Source organism: Anastrepha ludens, chromosome X (genome assembly GCF_028408465.1).
Source record: "Anastrepha ludens isolate Willacy chromosome X, idAnaLude1.1, whole genome shotgun sequence".
NCBI classification, from domain to species: Eukaryota; Metazoa; Arthropoda; class Insecta; order Diptera; family Tephritidae; genus Anastrepha; species Anastrepha ludens.
In genome coordinates, this window is record NC_071503.1 from 68,608,778 (window position 1) to 68,626,188 (window position 17,411).

General features: G+C 34.9%; 1 protein-coding gene across 1 annotated transcript; it reads right to left on the bottom strand.

Annotated features, from left to right (window-relative positions):
• Window positions 1-3,493: 3,493 nt before the first annotated feature.
• LOC128870186 (tigger transposable element-derived protein 2-like) lies at window positions 3,494-7,440 on the bottom strand. Its single transcript, XM_054112781.1, has 4 exons — window positions 7,333-7,440; window positions 4,388-4,474; window positions 4,094-4,309; window positions 3,494-3,814 (listed from the first exon to the last, which is right to left on the bottom strand). The coding sequence occupies exons 1-4, from the start codon at window positions 7,438-7,440 to the stop codon at window positions 3,494-3,496; spliced, it is 732 nt and encodes a 243-aa protein (XP_053968756.1).
• Window positions 7,441-17,411: the final 9,971 nt, after the last annotated feature.

Here is a 17,411-nt window from a genome sequence, read left to right on the forward strand (position 1 = left end):
AAGTTTAAAATAAATAAAGGAAAACTTCAAAGAAACGTATTTGCATATATGGGACAACTAAGTTCTATTGCATCTTTAATAAATAGTGTTGCACGCATATGTATGCACTGAAGCAACATGACCTACCTCACGAGCATCGCCTTATCATATTTCATGCAATAATTAGGGTGTAAATATTCGAATGATCGAATTCCTGCAAATGCTAAAACAACTTCTTCTGCATATGCATCGACGTACATATGTGCATGTGCGTATATGCACACTTGATGCCCTAACTATATATATACAGTGAAATTCCCCATTACGGACAGTCCTTATAACCGGACAGCTCCAATAACCGGACAAATTTTGGGCACACAGGTTTTTCATTCATTTTTTCATACAAATATCATCCTAATAAACGGACACTCTAATAACCGGACGCGGACAAAGTATTTCAAACCATTTTCATAAAAAAATTTCTCATAAACGGACAAAATTCAAAAATATCACAATCAAGCTTTGTTGTTCATTATAAAAATGAAATAGGTGATTCCCCTTTTAACATGTATGCACTCATTCAAGTCCTGTGTTTTAAATTAAGAGTAGTTTTCCATTCAGTTTGTTAAGTCAGTTGCATGCGAATGGTTGCGTTCAAAGATTTTCTCTAAATGGATCAAAATGTTTTCACTGAGGACAACAATATAGAAGTTCAATTTGACCAACAAGATGATACTATGGACATAAGTGATTCAGAAAATGGATTTTCAGAAGAAATAAGTGAGCCTATAACATCATATGATGAGGCTTTGAAACTTGTTGCGGGCTTGAAACAATATGCAAAAAATTACTATGTAGCTTTTCAGCACATTAATAATATCGAGAGTCTCTTTGAAAATGAACATTTTAAATTAAAGCAATCAAGCATTACCTAATTTTTTCAATCAAGCTAGTATTGAAATGTAAAGACTTGTACAATGTACTTAATCGCTATATGTATGCAAATATTCTTTACTTCCAAAAATTTCTTAAATAAACTATGTACAATACAATTTATATGTGTGGTATATATTTTGTGACTTCATCCCTTATAAGCGGACATCTCCCATAGCCGGACAAAAACACTGCGACGGTGAGTGTCCGGTTATAAGGAATTTCACTGTATATATGTACGTTCAATTGATCAAATCAAAAAATTCTGTATACAAAACGCTTCATTACCAGGCACACAGGAAGATGGCATATGCAAATATAAATATTGAATTCAAGCAAAACAATGCTTATTAATATACACATATGCATGTACATACAACCGCAAACAGAGGGCATTCGCTTTATTCCTCAAAATGCGTATGCCGTTCAAAGCTAAAATTCTATGCCTAGCGACTACAAGAACAAAATGCAGTCATAGACGCAGGCGTAGCGGCCATCATTCTAGTTGCCATAGCGCTGAACAGTCGCGGCGGCGCCGAACAGTTTCAACTATTGTACTGTGCAACAAAAACTCATCTTCAAAAAATTCATTGATAAATTCGAGCTCATAGTTCTAAGAGCAAGAACTTTCATTCATAAAACGAGCCGCCCATATGCCAATTTTCTCGACAATTCGAAAATAGTCAATATTGGAATATTTCGCGTAGAATTATTTGCCAATATTTGATAAATCTTCAATTTTTGTCAAGTCGAGTGCCCGCGGCATCGTACATATGTATGCAAAAATATATGTATGTAAATATGTCTTTCTAAATGCTCGACAGCCGCAGCTGCTGTGCGTCAAGTGCGCGCATGAGCATACAGTAAGTTGCAGAAAACAAGTAGCTTAAAAAAAAGGTCTGATTCGGACATTTTAATACTAAGATAAAATTTGGAAACAATTATTTTATGTTAACTGATAGTAGGCAAATAGTTAATTAGTAGATTACTTTACGTATGTAGTTTTTCAATTGATAAAAAGTGCACAAAACATATGCATATATCTGCAGTTAGAAACTTACTCTGAAATCAGAGCATTTGAAGATGCCTGTAAACATTTCACGCTTACTGTACATACAATGCTGTGCCAATGAATGTGCGCTGCGCCTATGAATGCGCGCTGGATTTCTTGAGAAGTTTTACCGTTTTATCTTGTGCTGTGGCTGGTGAGCATACATACACACAGCATATACATATGCGCAAATGTATATAAATTCACAAATGTATATAAATTCACAAATTTACATTTGCATATGCCATCTTCCTGTGCGCCTGGTAATGAAGCGTTTGCTATAGAGGATTTTGATTCAGTTGAACAAAGTTTTACAGACACCAGACAGACAGACATAACATATGTACATAATTTGGATGATTTGGAGAAATTCAAATATATAGGTCATATTAAAAAGCTACCTAGCATTCTTTGCTTCTAATCACCAACAAATTCTTATCGACTGCTGCTAAATTTACATAATTCAGCCCCTTACTGTTAATTTTTGTTGAAAAATGTGTCTGTGGTGAAATTGTCTTCGCGAAACGAGTACCCCTCGAAAATGAACACTTTCCTGTCATTAAGACTTCTCTATATTTAACGTTCTCTGTAAGCTGTCCATAAGAATGTTATACTTGAGGAAGAAAAAAATATGTATTTGGTTAACCGTCAATTCAACGTAAATTCATAGAGAAGGCGCAGTCCCGGCCCGTTCCTCATTTTGGGCTCTAACAAAATACGTGTAAGAAAATGAAATCAGCACAAGTTAACAGTAGGAAATTAATTAATATGGCTGCCGGAGAGAAATGAGAGGGAGAGAGTGATACGCAAGTGTGAAAAAATGTAGTTTACATTAGCTTACAATTGCTTGCGTACAGAACAAATTTGTTCATTTGATATGTCCATATGATTTGTATGCATGTTTACAGATTTGTTCTTTTTGGTTTTTTTATGAAAATTGCGCGTAATTGTATGTATGCATGTTTATATACATCTATTAGCAAAGGACATATCGCACCCTAAATACAAAAGGGGCACAACTCAAAATTTTCCACACTCGAGCTTGACTTGTTTACAGTAGCACAGAAAACAAACTATGTGACATATCACGCTGAAATTTGCCATGTAAGCTTATAACAGTCCTACCAAAAACCAAAAAATGTATTTTTGCCATATGTCATCCGCGGACCGTTTTATTGATAACGTCTCGTTCATATTTGAGCAGAAGTACATTTTGAGTTGTGACCCTTTTGTATTTAGGGTGCGATATGTATACTAGGTTTATATGAAAATTGCGCCAAATATTGGAAAAAATGTATGATTGCATTAGATTTGATTTTGATTGGATAAATGTATATACAGTAGACTCGGGGTTGAGGGAACTAATTCGTGCAAGGGCTATTCCCCTCAACCCAGACTTTCCCTTGAAGATTGAAATTATACATGTACAGAAGTGGGCGGATTATAATTTTTTTTTTAATACTGTTGTATGTAAGGTAGACGTACATAGTTTGTGCAGTGAGTGTATTTATTTCATATAATAAAAACATATTATTTAAAGAAGTCCAATATAGTACTTTGTTTTTTCTTAGCTTCCAGTGATTTTTTCACTGCAATATCCCCGATATTGTTAAGAAAAGTGATGTGTTCGAGCGAGTTGGTATTGTGTTCGGTCCAATGGATTGCTTTGTCAAAAATTTTAATGGCTTCAGCTGCCTCTATTGTACACTTGTCGCCGTTTATTTCGTCATGCTCATCCTCATCCTCATCCTCATCAGATGCCTCAACAGGTTGATTAGCATCATTGATAACGCCCGCAGTACCATTAGCGCAATTGTTATCGATTCTTAGATCGTTGACACTTAGGTTCGACTGAAATAAAAAAATTATGGCATGTTAAGTGCATGCGTAACTGTAATGATTGTGTTTTTTACCTGTGGAAATACAGTTTCAGTTAAATTGAGTAAATCTTCAAATTCGGAATGTTGTTTGCTGCTGTCTTAAAACACTGAGAGGCACATCATCCTCGATACACCAGCATTATTTAATAACGTCCTCATCGACTTTTTGCCATGCTTGAGTCAAAAGGCAAATGTCATCTTTCAAAGTAATTTTTTTTTTAAAGTCGGCTATTTCGTCTTTATCAATAGCTGATTTTAATAAATTTGTTCTATAGTGCAACTTGGTTAACCTTATTACATTCTGGTCCATCGGCTGGAGAAGGGGTGTTACATTTGGTGGCATATATAAAACGAAAATTGAACCACATTCTGTTTTTAATAACCCTTGTTTTGGATGGCACGGTGCATTATCTAAGATCAAAACAGCTTTGACTGGTAGACCCTCGTGTATTAGGAATGTGGTAACCTAAAAAACAAAAAAAAAAATTATTTAGTTCAATTTATTATGTACCTATGTATGTTATGATTTAATAATTTTATTTACCTCTGGTACAAAGGAATTGTGGAACCATTCTTCGAAAATGTCCGCAGTCATCCATGCTCTTTTTGAGCACCTGTAGTTCAACGAAAGCTGAAAATTTCTGAATGATCATTTTTTAGTCGCCAAAATTTTGCCTTTAATGCTAGCACTGCTTCTTGATCAGAAGATAGTTTTTCACCGCAAATTTTCAACAATCTAATTCCAAATCTAGTCCTGAATTCATTTAGCCAGCCCGAACTTGCGTTAAAGCCACTTCCATTTCCATAAATTTTTGCATGCAGTTCTTTAGCTTTTTCTTTAATAAGGTTCCAGATATTGGAATATATCGACTTCTTTGAGTGATGAACCATTTATATAGCTTAGTTTCGATATTAGCAAACTCACCCTTCTTCAGAGACTTCCGTTTAATGCTGCACGCTGTCGATGCTTTTAAATCTTTCTTTTGCCATTTTTTATATGTGATATGGTCGATTTGGTAACACCATATTGATAAGCCAATGATTTTAATGTAAAGCCTTTATCGAGCTTTTGTATAATTTCAGATTTTGTTTTGAGGGGTAAAAACCTTTTCCCTTTCATAGCTAACTAGCAAAAGTAAATGTTTCTTTATATCTCTATCTTATTTCGCACAATTGCTTCAACGCACTGAACCGAACTAAATAGCTTTACACTGGACAATGTACACAATATACATATAGCAGGTGGCGCTAAAGTAATCCTCCTATCAGAAAATGCTATACATTTTGCGATTGGCCCCTAATGTCAGTTCTGTTTCGGCATTTGTGTAGTAAACACATGCGAAGTCCACGTTAATAAACAATGTTACGCTACACTGCTCCAGAACGCGGAATATTACTGACTATTTATTTGACCAATAATCGGTCGGTGACTTTGGCACAACGTGAATTTCGTCGCAGATTTCCTCGCCGTCCAACGCCTACTGGTGAAACACTGCGACGTTTAGCCGCTCGCCTCGAAAATACTGGCACAACACGAGATGCTGCCAGGCGTGGCAGACCCCGGAGTAGCCGTTCTGTAGAGAATATTGCTGCTGTAGCCGAGGATGTCATGGAAGCGCCGTCGACATCGACCAGACGACGTGCCACGCAAATGGGTATCAGTCGACGGTCTTTACAGCGAATTTTGGTACAAGATTTGAAGATGTTTCCGTACAAAGTCCAGACGGTGCATCAGCTGTTAGCTGCTGACCGCCAATCGCGTCTAACATACGCTCAAGCCATCCTTAATCACCACCAAGCGGAAGATGATTTTTAATCAAAAATAATCATGAGTTATGAGGCCCATTTCCATCTTAGCGGGTACGTAAGTAAGCAAAATTTACGCTTCTGGGGCACTGAAAATCCGCGTGTAACCCACGAAGAGCCATTACACCCGCTCAAAGTCACTGTATGGTGTGCTGTATGGTGTACTGGAGGAGTCATCGGACCTTTTTTCTTCGAAGACGTCGCGGGCCAAACGGTTACTGTGAATGGTGCGCGCCAGAGCAATGATCAACGAGTTCTTTTTGCCGCAACTTGATGAATTGGGATTGGAAAACATGTGATTCAAACAGGACGGTGCAACGGGAAGGATGCATTTCCCGGGCGCCTAATCTCCCGTTTTGGCGATTTGCACTGGCCAGCAAGATCGCCAGACTTCTTTTTGTGGGGCTTTTTGAAGTCGCGGGTTTATGTCAACAAGCCTCAGACTCTTGCAGCTCTTAAAGACAATATCCGTAAAGAATGTGAGGACCTATCGCCGGAAGTTTTGGCCAAAGTGATGGAAAATGCCATAAAAAGGGCTCAAAAGGCAATCAACTGTGGCGGCGGCCATTTACATGACATCATATTCTCGACTTGATGTAAAAAAAATTAAAAGACCAAAGATAAATAATCCACAAGAAGAATCAAAGTTTTTCATTTTTTTTTAATTACAGCCAAAAAACATCGCAAGGTTACTTTTGCGCCACCTTGTAGGTATGTATATACCAATCATATACGCATTCTAACTTAACTGTAAAATAACTGAAATTGCATACAAATTTTGAGGTTCCTTCTACTCGGTACTTATTAGATTGAAGGTTCCCTCTACAGAGTACTCAATGAAAGAATTTTTGTGGTCCCCTCAACCGAGTAGTTCCCTCAATCCGGGGTTCCCTCAACCGCGAGTCTACTGTATGTACATATGTAATTATATGAAAATTGCGCCAAATATTGAAAAGCTCTTATGATTGCTTGTAACCAATTGAACTTTGGTTTGAATTTTAATTCGAAAAGAAAGGCAATTGTAAGTGCACGTGCGCGGTGAAGCAAACATTTTGAAAATATTAATAACTAATTAATAAAAAAAAAAATGCCTAAAGTTTCAAAATGTCGTGTTCGGGAGTGTAATAGTGAACAAAACGTTCGTTCGTTTGCATTTCCCAAAAATCGGGAATTATCAAATTTGTGGAAGGAGAATTTGCGAATCTCACCCTCAATGCAAATACCAATACATAATTCATTTGTATGCATTAAACATTTTGAGGAGGATGCCGTGGGACCAAAATATCTTAAGAATGGAGCGGTTCCAACTCTTAACTTGGGTAAGTAAATTAATTTATTATTATGTCTCCATATATGTATGTACAGTGAAGAAAAAATAAACGGAGTTACCGTCAATATTATTATTTCTTATAAATCTGTGAATATTTTTTTAAATATTAGTATCCCAGTTTCTTTTTGGTTCACTGTACATACATAAACTGATAATCGTATGCTTGGATGTCGTTTTCAATACTTCGTGCCTATTCAAAAGCACAGAAGCGAAATGAACTTCATCACTTATACTGAAAATAGAAACAAACATTATTTCGAAGCATCGCAAATCAATACTACCGTCATTTCGCGCATTGGCTACTTCAAAGTGCGAGCGTATCAATACTTTTGCTGTATGGGTTTCATACTTACAGTTACATTTTTGCTTGCTGTTGTTGATGCAGCAAAGAAAGTTGATTTTTTTTGTTGATTACGAATTGTATTATTCATATAAAAATAAAGTTTTTCAGAATCTATCATAATGTGCGAAATTTCTTAAAATTATACTTAGAAATGGTAGGTATCAAGGTTTATGTTGTGCACTGTATGTACGTACATATACATACATATGTATGCTGTTATCTTTACGTGCCGGTGTATATGTACATATGTATGTATGGATTATTTTTTATATGGTTACGGGGCAAGGAAAATATTGTCACAGTGAGTAGTGTTTGTTATTTTGTATGTGCGTTTGTTTTTCTACGCTCCCTTAAAACTTATAATATTTCATATGCACGCTCATACATATGTACATATTTATATACAGTGCACTCGCGATAACTCGAACTAATTAAAACAGGCGCTGTTCGATTTATCGAATTTGTTCGACTTATCAATTGAGTGTGCTATGTTAAAAAAACAGTCATCGATATCGATTTTTTTCAATTAAATTTATTTATTTATTTACATATGGATATGAACATGAATATGTTTAAAATAATTAATTCGTTTCAATATTTTTCATCAAATATTTGGCAGTCTTTGTGTCAGTTACACAAAAAAAGTCAGCTTTAACAGAAAAGTTAGGCCGAAAAGAAAGTTGTAATGTGTGTTTGTCTTTTCTTGCCTGCAGCAATGTTGAATATGACTTTTTCACGCAGCAATTGAAGAGTGTTAACCTTTGCGGGGCTTACTTGTTCAGTTGTGGCAAACTGAATTACCTTATTGATAGAGCTAACTGCCTCCTCAGATGATATCCGCTCACATGTCTCAGTTGTGTTGTTAAACTCAGACTCAGAATCACTAGTTTCAATTATTACTTCTGTGTCGGTAAATTCGGCACCATCATTCCATTTGTTAACATCATAAAGCGTAAATTCGACCTGTAAATTATGTTTTTCATGTTATGTTCTTTCAAGATGAGTCCACTTATTGGGTAATTCTTTTTTCTTTGGGACAGAAACCATTTGTATAAAGCGGCTTTCATTTTAGGAAACTCAGAAGCTTTTAAAGTTCTCCTCTTCCCAGGACCCAAAAACGTGTTGTTTACTGCTTTTAAAATTGCCTTGTCTTTCTTTTTTATAAGCTTATGGTGGACTTGGCTACCCCATATTCCTTCGCTAGAGAAGTAACACTGCGTCCACGTTTAATTTTGTTAAGGACTTCAGCCCTCTCTTTTAATGTTAAACACTTCAACCTTTTACGATCCATTACTCACGTGCACTGATACACTACAAATGACAAATTTAAAGCAATTTGGTCAATGCAAGATGTTGTTCCCAGAAAACTAACGGGATATTAACGTCGAAATATTCATATGGACAATACACTAGTATACATATAATTTATATACATATACTATTACATATGTATGTATGTGCAAAATGTACATGTTTGAAAAGAATGTGTGTACAAATAAATTTGTTTTTTTGTTCGAGTTATAGCGCTTTAATATTGTTCGAGTTACAAACTAGTCAATAGGGAAAAAAATGTGTTCGAGTTAGCACGTCGTTCGACTTAGCGGCTATTCGAGTTACCGCGAGTGCACTGTATAACGATAAAAAGGCGAAATGCTGAAAATTATGGAATTTGCTTAAATCTGAACCCGAAGAATATGGAATTAAGAGACTGATAATTGATAAATGTGTTTTATCTACACCTAGCTGGTTTACTGGTGAGTGAAGAGAACATAGGATTAAACATTGAGTAAGTAATAAGATAGAGTCACAATCACTGAATTTTTGGCCAACGGGTATACAGAGAACGTTAAATATAGAGAAGTCTCACGAGCTACGAATAGTGTGAATTGTCAAAAATGAAGTGAAACCGCGAACACTATTTCACCTCGCTTAACTCGACAGCGGGGAAGTTCTTAACAGGGCTGATTACAGTGAATTATGTACAAGTACATTGGCTCTGCTCAGTTTTTGGTTTCTGTATGAAATCAAATTGACGAATGCCGACGGCATTTTGCAAGGCATTTGCTTGTGCATTTTTATGTTCCCTTGGTAAACGAAAATTTATTCAATTTGTATTTTCAAACAAAGGTGATGAAGAAAAAATGATTGAATGTATGCGCCAACATTTCAAATCAAAGTACCTTTAATATTTTGATTTAATTTGTAAAAATTCATTATAAAACGACGTCTCACATTTTGGTATGTGCGTTTTAGTAAATTGAAAACTAAACAAATTTGATGAAAATTTTTACTAATTTTTTGAGTCGAAATTAATTCATAGCATACAAGTGTTTTGGTATATCGACATACATATGTATTTACATTTGAACATGCATTTATTTGTTCCTTTGGCAAACCAATTTTTTTTCAATTTACATTTTATTACAGGGAATAATAATATACATAAATTTGTATGTATGCATTTTCTAGATAGTATAAAAGTTTAAAATAAATAAAGGAAAACTTCAAAGAAACGTATTTGCATATATGGGACAACTAAGTTCTATTGCATCTTTAATAAATAGTGTTGCACGCATATGTATGCACTGAAGCAACATGACCTACCTCACGAGCATCGCCTTATCATATTTCATGCAATAATTAGGGTGTAAATATTCGAATGATCGAATTCCTGCAAATGCTAAAACAACTTCTTCTGCATATGCATCGACGTACATATGTGCATGTGCGTATATGCACACTTGATGCCCTAACTATATATATGTATATATATGTACGTTCAATTGATCAAATCAAAAAATTCTGTATACAAAACGCTTCATTACCAGGCACACAGGAAGATGGCATATGCAAATATAAATATTGAATTCAAGCAAAACAATGCTTATTAATATACACATTCGCATGTACATACAACTGCACACACAGGGCATTCGCTTTATTCCTCAAAATGCGCATGTCGTTCAAAGCTAAAATTCTATGCCTAGCGACTACAAGAACAAAATGCAGTCATAGACGCAGGCGTAGCGGCCATCATTCTAGTTGCCATAGCGCTGAACAGTCGCGGCGGCGCCGAACAGTTTCAACTATTGTACTGTGCAACAAAAACTCATCTTCAAAAAATTCATTGATAAATTCGAGCTCATAGTTCTAAGAGCAAGTACTTTCATTCATAAAACGAGCCGCCCATATGCCAATTTTCTCGACAATTCGAAAATAGTCAATATTGGAATATTTCGCGCAGAATTATTTGCCAATATTTGATAAATCTTCAATTTTTGTCAAGTCGAGTGCCCGCGGCTTCGTACATATGTATGCATCAATATATGTACGTAAATATGTGTATATGTACAATGCTGTGCCTATGAATATGCGCTGCGCCATGAGTGCGCGCTGGATTTCTTGCGAAGTTTTACCGTTTTATCTTGAGCTGTGGCTGGTGAGCACACATACACACAGCATATACATATGCGCAAATGTATATAAATTCACAAATTTACATTTGCATATGCCATCTTCCTGTGCGCCTGGTAATGAAGCGTTTGCTATAGAGGATTTTGATTCAGTTGAACAAAGTTTTACAGACACCAGACAGACAGACATAACATATGTACATAATTTGGATGATTTGGAGAAATTCAAATATATAGGTCATATTAAAAAGCTATCTAGCATTCTTTGCTTCTAATCACCAACAAATTCTTATCGACTGCTGCTAAATTTACATAATTCAGCCCCTTACTGCTAATTTTTGTTGAAAAATGTGTCTGTGGTGAAATTGTCTTCGCGAGACGAGTACCCCTCGAAAATGAACACTTTCCAGTCATTAAGACTTCTCTATTCATTAACGTTCTCTGGGGTATATTGATGCGGTCCGTCGGGTGAAAAGAAGAGGAAGGGTGAACTGTTGTAACAAGTTTGAGACCCGAGAAACGAAGTCTTTGCTTGTATACACAAAAAGAGATCGACACAAAGTACATGCGAATGCGTCGATTTGTCTGTGCCTAAGCACTGAGCAAGAGTACGGTAAACGTATGTACATACATACATATATTCATGTACGCACCAAGAATGATAGAAACAAGATTGCGCCCATCAGAGAGTGCGTGTCGTCACTTTTGCCAAGTTGTGCAGTGTTGCCAATCATTTGCTATTCACTATAAATTTAGTGCTTTTCTATAGATCAAAATACGAAAATTTTTAAGCTGGTGTTTGTTTCTTATTTTTAATTTAAAGCTACCGAAACTATAAGTTAGAAAAAAAACTTTACTATTAAACAAAGGAATGTTAAAAAAGGTCACTCTGAGAAGATTTTAGTGTTAATAAAAATTTTTTGGTTCTTATAAAATTTGATATTTTGAAAGTGTAAATTTAATTTTAAGGTTATGGAAGAATATAAAATGTCCCACTCTCAACTGCAATCGCGGGTAATACGACCAGATGTTGAAAAAAAGTAAAGCTAAATAAAACTGAGTAACAATTCACTAACTAATTTTAGAAAATGTATATTTTACAAAATTATAAACATTACTTTCAATTAGAACAGGCTAGAAAAATGTCATGAAGAAAGAACTAAGACTCCGAGACTAAATAACAAAAAAAATCATAAATCAAGTTACGAAAATGGTAATCTGGCCATACTGGTGCTAAAACGACGTAACTCATTGTCAAATTCGATGAGAACAAAGTATAGGTACCACGATAGGCGCCATATCCTTATTCTTTCCATCATGCGCACGCACTAATGCATCATATTTGATGCTATGGTAAAATTTTGATTTGCCTACTTTTGATTTTTGTAGGATTTTAATATACAATAAAATATTTTTTATTTGAATATTTACGTCGCATGGAAGTAGATAATTTTATACCTACCATACATTACCATTAAACGTCGTATGCTCTAACTAGGAGTTGGAGGATATTATATATCAAGAGAACAAAGATTTGACTTAATATTGAATTATATACAGTGGTCACGCAAATTATTCGTACACCTTGCGTAGTACGTAAAAAACTTTAGCTTTCCGCAAAATATTTGCTGTGACAATATATTTTTTTGGGTTACATTCCTGATGAATTGCCGAAACAAAACTCCCCTTATTTCAACTCACACTGAGGGACTCCTAGGAAAGCAGGCAGACGTAGCAAAACGCTGCAAAGCATTTATTGTACACTTTCAGTTCATGATATTATTGCTACAAAAGTAACAGTAAAAATCGTTTGTGTTTTACTAATATTGCTGAAAACAAAATAAAATAGGTTGTTTTTGTTTTTCTCGCTGATTCAGTTTCAGTTGCGCGTTATATCTCGATTAAAAGTGGCAAAATGAGACGAAGTGCGGATTTGCCATTAGAAATGGGTAAAATTGTTATTAAATTGTCAATGGAAAACAAGTCTCTGCGGGAAATCGACAAAAAATTGGCAAATCGCATTCTACCGTGCAAAGTGTTATTGCTAATTACGTTAATACTGGTAAATTGGAAGCTAATCACCACTAAGCCGGAAGGCGAAAAATATTGACTTCACGTGCGGAACGCAACATAATAGCATCTGTCACGCGAAATCCCGAAATAACCTCCACTATACTATGCCGAAATATTCTAGAGCCTTTGCATAAAAAAGTAAGCCTATAAACAGTCCATAATTGTCTGAAAAACGCTTGTTATCGTAGTAGAGTGGCACGCCTCAGGCCCTACATTTCAGATGTTAACAGAAATAAGAGATTGGAGTTCGTCAATTGCTATATAAATGTGACAGATTCTTTTTGGGAAAACGTCATATTTAGTGATGAGTCGAAATTTAATGTTTCCGGATCAGATGAAAAAAATCGTATTCCTTCCCTCAAGTACGGAGGAGGAAATGCAATGGTTTGGGGGTGGATAGTTTCATCTGCAGTAGGAAAAATGGTTTCTGTTGATGATAAAATGGACAAACATCTGTATTTAAACATCTTGAAGAATAATTTGCATGACAATGCCGTTAAGCTTGGACTGAATGCTAGAGGGTTCTTGTTCCGACAAGACAATGACCCAAAACACTCATCTTATCTCGTGTAAGAATGGCTTATTTACTACTGTAAGCAGCTTAAATATTCCCCTCAATCACCGCATCTGAACCCAATTGAGCATGTCTAGGAGCTCTTAGAAAGGAGAATCAGAAAGCAAAAAATAACATCAAAAGCGTCATTAAAGACAGCTTTAAGTGTTGAGTGGGAGAAAATTGCAGCTAATGAGACCAAGGTTTTGGGAAAAAGTATGCAACGACGTTTGGAAGCAGTTATTAAAGCCAAAGGCGGCCCAACAAAGTACTAAATACTTGTTTTTTCATTATTTTTTAAATATTTTTTAAATATTTAATAATAAAATATTCCTTATATGGCTATGTACGAACAACATTTTTGCATTAAATTGTGCCTTATTTCGTTATTGCCTTAAGTTCTCTAATTCCCGAAATGAAATTCAAAGTTTTTGTTCCTTAAATATTCAATAAATATGTTATTATTTACGGATATATCAACATTTTATTATTATTAAATATTATGTTTATAAACTGTGAGTGTACGAATAAATTGTGTGACCACTGTGCATAGATGTACATATTTGAATTTATCTATAAAGGTTAATAAAATATATGCCCTTTATTCATTATTTACTTAATGGAATTTTACTTACAGTGGCTCAATAAAGACCTCGGCCATATGTAGCATGCAGTTTCAAATTTTAAATTTTCGTAAGAAATGCAAGTTAAATATTTTTATTTGTATATTTTGCTATTGGGTATTTAAATAGGATTTCAAAAATAGTATTAATACTTTACAAATCATAGTAGTTTACAAAATTTTAGTTTACAAAAATGTATCATGCAACATTCTCAAAATTGGTGTCAAAAAAGAAGTCGGACATCTGGCATTAATGCGATTGTTTGGCACTTTAAAACAGGGAATCCTACAATTAATTTTGTCTTGGTAGAACAGTGCAAAAAAAGAACCAAACATAATAAATTAAAATAAAATTTCAGTCGTGTTCTGTTGGATAAAATTATAAACATGGGTAAACGCGTGGACAAAGCTCAATTGAATTGAGAAATTTATTTATTAGACAACATGTCGACTAAATAGTAATTATATTATTTTTTCTTAAATATTATTTGCCTAACTCTACTTTATATAAATGTCCAAGTTCTTTTTCCCATGTATTTTGCTACGTTTTTATGTTTGTACTTTTTTGTACGAATGAGTTGAAGTTTGCTATGTTTTTTGTAGTTTTGAAGAACGAAAATAAATTTGACACATAAACGCATTCGATTTGCATTTTAATATATGTATGTACACATATATGTATATATTTTTGTTTTATTTAAAACCATATCACTTGGGTGTCCGAGTTCTTTATAGAGTCACTGTACTTACAAAAACAAAATACCTTCATAGGCGCAGAAACAGCATTCTGAAACATTCTTTAATGCAACAAAAACTATTTCATTAATTAACGCAAGCGCATATTTCTCAAAGCAAGTCTCGATCAGTAATAAAAAGAGCCCATCACATCTTCCCTCACGAGCCTAAGCTGTCCATAAGAATGTTATACTTGAGGAAGAAAAAAATATGTATTTGGTTAACCGTCAATTCAACGTAAATTCGTAGAGAAGGCGTAGTCCCGGCCCGTTCCTCATTTTGGGCTCTAACAAAATACGTGTAAGAAAATGAAATCAGCACAAGTTAACAGTAGGAAATTAATTAATATGGCTGCCGGAGAGAAATGAGAGGGAGAGAGTGATACGCAAGTGTGAAAAAATGTAGTTTACATTAGCTTACAATTGCTTGCGTACAGAACAGATTTGTTCATTTGATATGTCCATATGATTTGTATGCATGTTTACAGATTTGTTCTTTTTGGTTTTTTTATGAAAATTGCGCGTAATTGTATGTATGCATGTTTATATACATCTATTAGCAAAGGACATATCGCACCCTAAATACAAAAGGGGCACAACTCAAAATTTTCCACACTCGAGCTTGACTTGTTTACAGTAGCACAGAAAACAAACTATGTGACATATCACGCTGAAATTTGCCATGTAAGCTTATAACAGTCCTACCAAAAACCAAAAAATGTATTTTTGCCATATGTCATCCGCGGACCGTTTTATTGATAACGTCTCGTTCATATTTGAGCAGAAGTACATTTTGAGTTGTGACCCTTTTGTATTTAGGGTGCGATATGTATACTAGGTTTATATGAAAATTGCGCCAAATATTGGAAAAAATGTATGATTGCATTAGATTTGATTTTGATTGGATAAATGTATATACAGTAGACTCGGGGTTGAGGGAACTAATTCGTGCAAGGGCTATTCCCCTCAACCCAGACTTTCCCTTGAAGATTGAAATTATACATGTACAGAAGTGGGCGGATTATAATTTTTTTTTTAATACTGTTGTATGTAAGGTAGACGTACATAGTTTGTGCAGTGAGTGTATTTATTTCATATAATAAAAACATATTATTTAAAGAAGTCCAATATAGTACTTTGTTTTTTCTTAGCTTCCAGTGATTTTTTCACTGCAATATCCCCGATATTGTTAAGAAAAGTGATGTGTTCGAGCGAGTTGGTATTGTGTTCGGTCCAATGGATTGCTTTGTCAAAAATTTTAATGGCTTCAGCTGCCTCTATTGTACACTTGTCGCCGTTTATTTCGTCATGCTCATCCTCATCCTCATCCTCATCAGATGCCTCAACAGGTTGATTAGCATCATTGATAACGCCCGCAGTACCATTAGCGCAATTGTTATCGATTCTTAGATCGTTGACACTTAGGTTCGACTGAAATAAAAAAATTATGGCATGTTAAGTGCATGCGTAACTGTAATGATTGTGTTTTTTACCTGTGGAAATGCAGTTTCAGTTAAATTGAGTAAATCTTCAAATTCGGAATGTTGTTTGCTGCTGTCTTAAAACACTGAGAGGCACATCATCCTCGATACACTCATCATTGCCTATCGGATGTTTATAGTCAAGTAATGGACACCAGCATTTTTTAATAACGTCGGCATCGACTTTTTGCCATGCTTGAGTCAAAAGGCAAATGGCATCTTTCAAAGTAATTTTTTTTTTAAAGTCGGCTATTTCGTCTTTATCAATAGCTGATTTTAATAAATTTGTTCTATAGTGCAACTTGGTTAACCTTATTACATTCTGGTCCATCGGCTGGAGAAGAGGTGTTACATTTGGTGGCATATATAAAACGAAAATTGAACCACATTCTGTTTTTAATAACCCTTGTTTTGGATGGCACGGTGCATTATCTAAGATCAAAACAGCTTTGACTGGTAGACCCTCGTGTATTAGGAATGTGGTAACCTAAAAAACAAAAAACAAATTATTTAGTTCAATTTATTATTTACCTATGTTATGATTTAATAATTTCATTTACCTCTGGTACAAAGGAATTGTGGAACCATTCCTCGAAAATGTCCGCAGTCATCCATGCTCTTTTTGAGCACCTGTAGTTCAACGAAAGCTGAAAATTTCTGAATGATCATTTTTTAGTCGCCAAAATTTTGCCTTTAATGCTAGCACTGCTTCTTGATCAGAAGATAGTTTTTCACCGCAAATTTTCAACAATCTAATTCCAAATCTAGCCCTGAATTCATTTAGCCAGCCCGAACTTGCGTTAAAGCCACTTCCATTTCCATAAATTTTTGCATGCAGTTCTTTAGCTTTTTCTTTAATAAGGTTTCCAGATATTGGAATATATCGACTTCTTTGAGTGATGAACCATTTATATAGCTTAGTTTCGATATTAGCAAACTCACCCTTCTTCAGAGACTTCCGTTTAATGCTGCACACTGTCGATGCTTTTAAATCTTTCTTTTGCCATTTTTTATATGTGATATGGTCGATTTGGTAACACCATATTGATAAGCCAATGATTTTAATATAAAGCCTTTATCGAGCTTTTGTATAATTTCAGATTTTGTTTTGAGGGGTAAAAACCTTTTCCCTTTCATAGTTAACTAGCAAAAGTAAATGTTTCTTTTTATCTCTATCTTATTTCGCACAATTGCTTCAACGCACTGAACCGAA

Bases quoted from the DNA above. Each gene is read 5' to 3' on its own strand.
- LOC128870186 (XM_054112781.1), bottom strand. From the start codon at position 7,440: ATGATAGATTCTGAAAAACTTTATTTTTATATGAATAATACAATTCGT. The intron at 4,475-7,332 runs GTAAGTATGAAA...AGAAATTTTCAG, and splicing joins CAGCAAGCAAAAATGTAACT to CTTTCGTTGAACTACAGGTG. The intron at 3,815-4,093 runs GCTATTGATAAA...TTTTTATTTCAG, and splicing joins GAACAAATTTATTAAAATCA to TCGAACCTAAGTGTCAACGA.